Genomic DNA, 9,360 nt, shown 5'->3' with positions numbered 1-9,360 from the left:
GCTGATAGGTTATCCAAAATGGTGGGGTAATAGATCACGTGGAACTTCTGCTAGACGAGGAGATGGTCAAAAGCGTGGCAATGGAGCAGGACATAGCAAGGGAGGAGTTGCTAGTGCCAATACCACACAAGCAACTGGAGTTGATGGTGGGCGTGGAATTGTGACAGATTCAAATCGAAAGAGTCTTAGTGGATTAAATGAAGAGTAGTAGGTTACTTTACTGGGCATGTTGAATTCTTGTCAAAATGGTGGCAATGAGAGGCTAACAGGTACGCAGAAGATATTTCCTTGGATTATTGACACAGGAACTTCCCATCATATGACAGGAACGTTGACATTTTTTAGTGAATTGCGTGACATTGTGCCATGCTCAGTCGGGTTACCTAATGGAGAAAAGACCTTGGCGGTGAAAGAAGGAACTATGTTGCTTGGAGGAGACTTGAAATTGCAACAAGTCCTATATGTGCCAAATTTGAATTGCAATCTGATATCTGTATCACAACTACTTAATGATTCAAATTTGGTTATTCAACTCACTTAACAAATTTTTACACAGGACATTTACAAGGACTCGTCATCAATACAAATTTCCGAATCCCATGGCTTCCCCAAGTCTGTAACTAATGCAACTCAGAAACATTGGATTATATTAAACAGCCAGCAAATCTGCATTTCCATTTCACAAGAGATAGAGAAAGAGAGATTCTTCCAACTAATAAACGCCAATATTAACTATCTAGCTCCCTCTAGCCATCTTCTTCAGAAATGTTAAACAAGAACTTTGGAAGAGATGCAATTCGAGGGAGATGAAGCAGCAGCTCCCCAAATGAGTCTTTCCTCGACATGCCTGGTGATTGCTTGCTGCCAGAAACATCCTTCATATTCATTTCAGGGTCCTTTGTATCAGCTTTACTCCTGTTCTCTTGCAACAATTCATTAGTGCTGTTTAGCTGAACCCCTTTCCCATTGCCTGATTCTCCAATGCAACCTTCATTATTTACTTGCAAGTTCTGGTTTGAAGTAGGGTCCTTCTGCAAGAGACAACAGAGAGAATTGACCCTAGCCATGAGCCTTTTCTCATCAGAGGATGTAGTTAGTTGAGTGTCACTAAGAAGGTACTGTGCAATGTCCTCTAGTATGTCCTGGCATTCTGATCCATCTGTAGAGAATGGTGGATTTCCAGAGGTCATTTGTTCTGAAATACAGTTCCCAATGTGATTCATGAGATCACTCATTGACACAGATGAGTGCAAGCCGGGCACTTTGATCTGATCCCAATTCCTTGGCCCCTTTGAATCAACAGCTTCACAAATTCCACTCCCTTCAATTGCACGAGTATCCATCACTAGTACGAGAGAGTAAATCAGTGATCAATTTGGATAATAGGTACGTATGCACTAACAACGCAAACCAGCTTATAAAAACCACTGCACAACTCAAACCCTAGGAAAAATAATAATACTAGAGTTCTGGACATTAGAATAACATCAACATTAGAAATGAAAAGAAGAATATAAATGAAACTTAAAGACTAGTGGTTTTACTCTTGAGATGAGATATTTCATGCAAAAAGTTCTGAAGGCTAGGACTTAGGATGATGTGTCCAAGTCACAACCACAACACCACCACCCCTTCTCTTCTCTCAGAGGATGCTTCTTTGAATCAACAAACACTGGGATATGGTTAGACAGTTATTTAAAATAGTAACATACAAACAAAGCATTAATAGCATATACTGAAGCATAATATGCAAAGATATTCTACATTACATGCTACAATTAGTTAACAGGATTATCAATGTATGTTCCTTAGACTCGCCCCAATATCTACTCAGAAGTTTCCTCACAAGCAGAAGGATACACAGTTAATTTACAATACCTAGAAAGAGTATTGAAAAATCTCTCCAGTTTTGGGTGTTGGAAGAAAGAATCATAAATAATCAAATTTAGACAGACAGCCATCTATGGGGAAAAGCCACCATCCCTTGAGCGATCCAAAAAAAAAAGGTATTAAAAAATCGAGCATGATTATCTGTCCACTCATGCAACATTATCACATTAAAACTCTGACATAGATCAAAGATATGAAAAACAAATTCCAGAAGCTTATCATACCTGAGCTGGGAGAAGGAGCTTCTCGGGACATGTGCTCTGATGATGTACCAGCACGATCCTCCTTTTCAGTCTCTAAGGAAGATGAGTGAGCCACAGATGGTGATGCTAGATCTTGGAAACCAGAAATAGAGGATCCATTACCAGTCTCTGCTTGATTAAGATCTTGACCTTTTGATTCATCTGGATCCTTAAAAACAGATGAACGTTGCTCAAAATATGGTGTATCCAAAATTATCTCTGGCTGTCGACTTAAAAAGTTCAAACGCATGTCACACTGGATAAGCTTTTCAAAATGTTTATTTAACAGCCCCTGTGGACATTGTAGAAAATGTTGCCTACAGAACCAAAATAACAGACTTTTATATGAGTATACCATCATTGGTTCATTGCTACATAATAGTGACATCTTTAATTGTCAAAAGGAGTTAATCTTGAAAACACGTCCCTAATCAAAATTTTTAGAATTTAACGTATCTAAATGTTTATCCTATATGAATGAAATAGATGGATAATAGGAACATGAATGGAACAACAAAAAAAAAAGTGGGGAAGGAATACTATAACAGAAGTTTCTTTTCAGTTAAAAACAAACATAATCAGCAAAAAAATTGCTGTGTGCAAAATTTAGAAGACAGAATGATAGAAACAAGAATAAAAAGGAGAGTAAAAACAGTTTCATTCAGACAAAAGCTCCAATCAGTAATACAGTAAAATTGAATAATCATACCTGTGTACGCTAGCCTGTCCATCAGTAAAATCTGCTGTCGCCTGCCATAAGGTGTGCTTTCGGGGCTGTGGATTAGTCTCCCTAAAGAAAAGAGGCTGTCTAGCCAGCTGCATTACACAAGAAAATCATCAATGTCCTAATGAGCCATATCCACAGCTTCACATAAACATACAGAGTTACAGACAGATGCATCTATAGGATGAGAGTAGAGGTACAATTACCACAACAGTCAATGTCCCAGGTGCATTATCAGGACAGTTGGCTTTCAGACCCATAATGTCAGACCACTGGATTTCTATCTTACTCTTCAGACCACCTTCAAGAACTTCCCAAACAAGCTTATGTTTTGCAAAGTAACACTTTGCGACCAACTCCCCTTCATATCTCGACTTATACTGCCAAAAACAAATTATCCCACAGGCCACAACTTATGTGTTAAACCACCACCACCGTAAACAAAACCACATATACTAAATATTAGCATATCACATTCGTGTGCACGCGCATACACACACACATACACAAAATTCAAACATAAAACAAACAAGTACCTCCCAGCTTCCAATCCTTAGAATAGAAGCAGGAAAGTTTGAAGCCTTGAGCTTATCAGTGCCGCCCGAAGCAGCAGTAGTTTTACTCTCCTTAACTGCCGAGTTATTATTTCCAGTCTGTTGAGTTCGAGGCACTGAAGTACCTCCTTGAGAGAGCCTCATTTGAATCAAATCCAAAAGTGATGGACTCTTTCTCAGCCGCAATCCCAGCGGGCTAGGCTCATCCAGCGGATTATATTGCGAAGGTGGAACTGGAAATGCATTAGCACCCGCACCCCACTGCTAAATTATCAAGAACACAATAAAAATTCAAGCAATTTTATTTTTAATACAATTATGAATTGCAAGTTAGCAACTATGAAGCAACCATCACCATGAAATCAAATTAACATGTTAATTAAAGCTCAATACCACCAAAGATCTTTAAGCCTTCATTTAAATCAAAATCAACAAAAAAAAAGAACAGTATTCATGTTCTATCTCAGCAATCTCAACACGCAGGCCCCAGTCGGGTGGGAAAACCTAATTTTATAAAGAAAAAGGCAACGAAATTATAACCAAAAAAAAAATCGAAATCATTACAACTCAATCTGGAATTCTAAATTAATGTTTACTAGATGCAACACTAATCCTAAACTATTTGGCCGCCGCCAAAACTTACCAATTTCTGGAGAACGACAACAAAATACAAGACAACAAATTTAACCAAATGAAATTGCTAAGCTCCGAGCTCAAATATATTTAATAATAGGTTTACTATTATTTTCTTCATTTTCTCGTCAACCAAACAAACAAAGGTACCAGAGCAGAATGAGTACTTGTTGAGCAGTTTGCGACGGCTTGGATCGCTTGTTGAGAGGTCCATGATCTTCCTCCAAGGGATCCTCCACGATCTCCAGTTTCACCGGAACCTTGTTCCCACTCGACGACATCATTTCCGGTTCGGCCGGCAGATCACCCTATTTCATCAACTGCACCATAAATTTTTCCCCAACCAAACACGACTCCGAGAAATCCGTATCCAAAACCAAAAGGTTTTCCAAAGAAAGTAATCAAATCCAACAAATCAAAACCGATTCTCTTTCGTCCTTTTTTTTTTTGGGATCAAGAAAATATCGGGTGGACGGATTCTATTAAAACCCTAGATTTGAGGTGTGGAGAGATCTCAACGGTGCGTTTTGACAGCGTGAACGTGCGAAATCCCGCGTTCATGATGAATGGCACGTGCCCTTTTGACTGCAGCGATTGAAATTACGGAAATGTTGTTTTCTCAAAGCAGTCATGGTGAAAGGAGGAAGAAAGGACAAGCGGGAGTATTTTAGTAATTTAGGAAAGCACGTGACGGCCGACACGTAAGAGTTAGTGGATAAAATGTAGGGCCCAATGATTCCTTATAATGACGGCGGCCGTTGGTTTGGTCGACACGTGCCGAAAGATCCGGAGGTTGCTTGCCATATGTGGTTTCTTGAGTTTACACCTGGGCCAGTGAAGATTCCAGGGAAAGAATTAGTATGTGGACGGCTTTATTGGTAAACTAGGGAATTAGCCCGTTAAAATCACGTGGCCAATAACATTTTTAATATATAAATAAGTATAATTTATATTTTTTTACTTTTAATATAAAAAAATAAAATAGTATGTCAAATTTATTTTTATATATTTTATTTTTATTATTTTTATTTAGAGAAAAATTTTTCTCTTAAATTGTTAATAAATATTTTATAATAAAAATAATAAAAAAATAAAATAATTTAAAATTAATTAAACAATATAATATTTTCATTTTTTTATATTCTCTTAATATATTAATATATTAAAAAATATAATATATCTAAATATTATTTTTATTTAGTAATAACAATATTATTCTAAAAATAATATTAATAATCTGAAAAGCATAAACAATAAAAATAAAATAAAATTACATAATGTATTATATAAAATTATAGCTATATGGAATAAATATATATAAATATATTATAATTTACCTAATATAATTGGCTACTTATTATAACATTTAAAAGTTAATCATTTAACAATTTGTAACTTAAGAATTAATAACTTAATCATAATTTAAATATTTAAATAATTAATTTATAAAGAAAAATAGAGATAAATTAATGAAATTAAATAAATTACATTTCATAAATAAATTATCACTTTACCTAACTTCGTAATCCTATATAATAGGACCAAGAAAAAAAATCCACATGTTATATATTTATATTATGGAAATGTCTGTGCTTTTACCACATGACTATTAATAATTTTAATATATAAATAATTTTAGTTTTATATTATTTATTTTTAATATATGAAATAAAATAATATTTTAAATTTTTTATTAATTATTTCATATTTTATTTTTATTATGTTTTATATAAATATCTCAAATTTTTCAATGAAGATTTTATAATAAAAATAATTAAAAATATAGTAATATAATAAAAATATTTATTAAAAATATGGTATAATTTAAGGTGATTAAATATTATAATTTTAAAATATAAATTTTTATATCGTCTCAATATATTAAAGAAATATATTATATTTAAATATTATTTTTATTTAGCAATATTAAGGATGAGCATTCGGTTCAAACTAAACCAAATCGAACAGAATCGAATTAAATCATAAAAACTGAATTATATATTTTAGAAACCGAACCAAATCAAAATGGATGAAAAATCAAATTGGACTGCTCTATTTCAGTTCGGTTCGGTTCAGTTCAAACCGATTGGTCTTATTTTTTATTATTTTTTTAATTTAGACTTTATTTTTAAGTTATTTGATTTAATTTTGACATTGGTTTGAACCTAATAATCATTAATCAATGAAATTAAATAATTTATCTATATCTATATAAATACATATAATTTATAAATTCTCCATAAAAATAAATTAATTTAAAAATTAATAAAACTATTCAGTTCAATTCAATTTAACTAATTTTTTTCTCTTCAAAATCGAATCGAACTAAAATAACTGAAATTTTTATAATATAAAATCGAAACGAATTATTTTAAAAACCGAATCGAATTACCGAATTAAAACAGTTCAATTCGGTTTATTCGGTTTGAACCAAATAATGCTCACTCCTAAGTAATATTAATATTAAATTAAAAAATAATATTAGTGATAAAAAAGGCATAAAGGTAATGCAAAAGAAAAAAAAAATCATATATATGTGCTATATAAAATTATAGGTATATGGATTAAATATATGTTAATATATTCTAACTTGCCTAACAATAATAGCTACTTATTATAAAATTAAGAGGGCAATCATTTAATAAATTGTAATTTATATATACATAAGTTAATTATAATTGGAAGAATTATAACAAAATTGCTCTTTAACTTGACTAAATTATCATTTATCTCACATAATTAAAAGGGAAAGGATGAGGTGTTAAGATGAATTTTAAGAAATTGTACAAATGGTTGTTGTGTTTAGTAAAGATAAGGGTAAATTAAAAAAAAAAAACTCCTTGATATTCTAAAAATGACGGATAATTATAGACAAAACAAATTATAAAAAATGATAGATAAAAAATAAAAGGAGGGAATAATTTATATATACATAATCATGAAATTAATAAGTTAATTATAATTTAAAGCAATTGAATAATTAATTTATAAAAAATTAAAAATTTTAATAAATTAAATTAATTAATTTTTAATAATTGCCACTTGAAATATCACAAGGCAAATTCTCTTCTTAAATGCCACATGACAATCTTTTAAAATAGTTAAGTTTACTTTTTATATATACACTAGTCATTTTATCTGCACATTACATGAACTATTTATTATTTTATATAACAATGCAATTTAATATACATTTTATTATATTTAATATTTTCATAATTATACTATAAAATTTTAATAACAATACAATTCTAAATAATTATAATTTTATTTCAAATTTAATAAATAAATAAATTGATTAATAATTTTTTTATTATTTTTAAAATTACATATACTAATAAATTGATAGATAAAATAAATAAAAAAATACATATGCCACTTGACGATTTTTGAAATGTCATTGTTAAATTCTTATATTTTAAATATATGAAAATGTTTGACTTTATTAACATAATAAATTTCAAAATTCTTAAAAAAAAAAGTATTAAAAATAATTTTTAATTTTAATAATTGAGATAAGATTATAATAGTTGAAATTTAAAAATATTTAAATAAAAATTAATATATTCAATATGATAAGCTAATTTATATATATAAATTTAAAAATAAAGATTAAAAGAGTTATCACTTTGACAATTTTTTAGGCATTCTCATCAACCTATGTGGCAAACTCTTATTAAACCTTTTTATATTTGTCTAAACAATAGTAAAAGTAATATAATATAATTAATATTAACCAAAGTATTAATATTAATTATTTATAACTATACAATAAAAAGTATAAAAAAATGAAAAAATTAAATATTAATATAAATTAAATAAAATAGAAAAAAAATGCACTTCGCAATTTTTGGAATATCATTATTAAATTCTTATATTTTAAATATACAAAATGTTATATATATATATATATATATATATAATTTTCTAAAAAATAATTCATAATGTTTGAATTTGTGAACATAAGAAATTTTAAAATTTTTAAAAATTGTATTAAAAATAATTTTAGATTTTAATAATTGAGCTATGATTTTAATAATTAAAATTTAAAAATATTTGAATAAAAATTAATATATTTAATATATTAAATTAATTTTTATATATAAATTTAAAAATAAATATTAAAAGAGGTGCCACATCATAATTTTTTAACCATTTTCATTAATTTATGTGGCACATTTTTATTAAACCTTTTTTAAGTGTGTGTGTGTATATATATATATATATATATATATATATATATATATATATATATCTAAAAAATAGTAAAAGTAAGATAATATGATCAATATTAACTAAAGTAAAAATATTAATCATTTATAACTATACAATAAAAAGTATAAAAAATAATGAAAAAAACTCAATATTAATATAAATTTATCTTTTACTATAATTATGTAAATACTTTTTTTTTATTTTTCCATATATATATAATTTTATAATGTAATTTTAAATTTTAAATAATTTTATAATATATTATGCATGAATTTTTATCACAGAATAGATATTAAACTTTTTAAAAAATTGAAAATGAAACTTAAGAAATTTACAATTAAAATAAATATCGATAAAATATTTAATAATTTTGTTAAAAAATTAATTTTTAAATATTGAAGCAAATAAATGTGATGTCGATATTTTGATAATTCTGATTTAAATAGCTAAAGATATCAATAATTTGTGTCAATATTTTAATTTTGATTTTTTTAATTACGATAGATTTAATATATAGAGACTTAAATTTCGATTTGATGATTTTTCATGACACATTTTTTTTAAAGAATTTTTATGAGAATTTAAGCCATATATAGATCATTTTGATTTTTGAGAAGAAATTGATATATGATAAAAGTGGTAAAATTTGTTGAATAGAATTTAGAGTTTGAAAGTATTGTTGCTCACTTAAAATAAATTATTAAATGCCAAGTAATAGTATAAAAATAATTATTAAAAAATGAAAATTGATATGTAACATCTTTAATTTTTAAATAATTATTTTATGTGTAAATTATGATATTTTAATGTATTAAATATTATGATATTTAGTTTGAATTTTTTGGGTATTCAAAATTGGGTTTTTATTTTTCAAGACAATTAATTTTAATGATTTGTAAAAAATAATTTAAAGACCACGTGGCAAGTTTAAAAATATTTGGACTTCATAAATTTTTTTGAGTTTTTTGTAATTTTTCAACATTTTCAAGCCTCTTTTTGGGTCTCAGAGTAGAGCAAAAATTAAATTTTAAGTGTTCTAAATCGAACCAGTAGAATTAAATAGGACCGATTGAATCGAACAGGCCCTTTTTCTTTCTTGTTT

The 9,360-nt window shown here is 28.1% G+C and overlaps 1 protein-coding gene across 3 annotated transcripts; it reads right to left on the bottom strand.

The window, feature by feature from the left end:
• Positions 1-621: 621 nt before the first annotated feature.
• On the bottom strand, positions 622-4,560 carry LOC110635402 (uncharacterized). 3 transcript variants are annotated; one of them, XM_021784713.2, is made up of 6 exons: positions 4,211-4,560; positions 3,393-3,674; positions 3,063-3,236; positions 2,842-2,948; positions 2,115-2,449; positions 622-1,321 (listed from the first exon to the last, which is right to left on the bottom strand). In XM_021784713.2, exons 1-6 carry the CDS (start codon positions 4,325-4,327, stop codon positions 747-749), a joined length of 1,590 nt encoding a protein of 529 aa, XP_021640405.2. In that variant the 5' UTR covers positions 4,328-4,560; the 3' UTR covers positions 622-746. The 3 variants fall into 3 exon arrangements, with proteins under 3 accessions (XP_021640405.2, XP_021640402.2, XP_021640403.2); XM_021784710.2 differs by having other exon boundaries at positions 622-1,345; positions 4,211-4,557; XM_021784711.2 differs by having other exon boundaries at positions 622-1,345; positions 3,393-3,671; positions 4,211-4,557.
• Between the last annotated feature and the right edge of the window lie 4,800 nt (positions 4,561-9,360).

Source organism: Hevea brasiliensis, chromosome 17 (assembly GCF_030052815.1).
Source record: "Hevea brasiliensis isolate MT/VB/25A 57/8 chromosome 17, ASM3005281v1, whole genome shotgun sequence".
Classification (NCBI taxonomy): Eukaryota; Viridiplantae; Streptophyta; class Magnoliopsida; order Malpighiales; family Euphorbiaceae; genus Hevea; species Hevea brasiliensis.
Note: the sequence above shows the minus strand (reverse complement) of the source record. Positions and strands in the feature narration are given on the sequence as shown.

Excerpts from the sequence above, each read along its gene's own strand:
- LOC110635402 (XM_021784710.2), bottom strand. The coding sequence starts at position 4,327 with ATGATGTCGTCGAGTGGGAACAAGGTTCCGGTGAAACTGGAGATCGTG. Across the intron at positions 3,675-4,210 it reads CGTCGCAAACTGCTCAACAA|CAGTGGGGTGCGGGTGCTAA; the intron begins GTACTCATTCTG and ends TTGATAATTTAG. Across the intron at positions 2,450-2,841 it reads GGACAGGCTAGCGTACACAG|GCAACATTTTCTACAATGTC; the intron begins GTATGATTATTC and ends TTGGTTCTGTAG.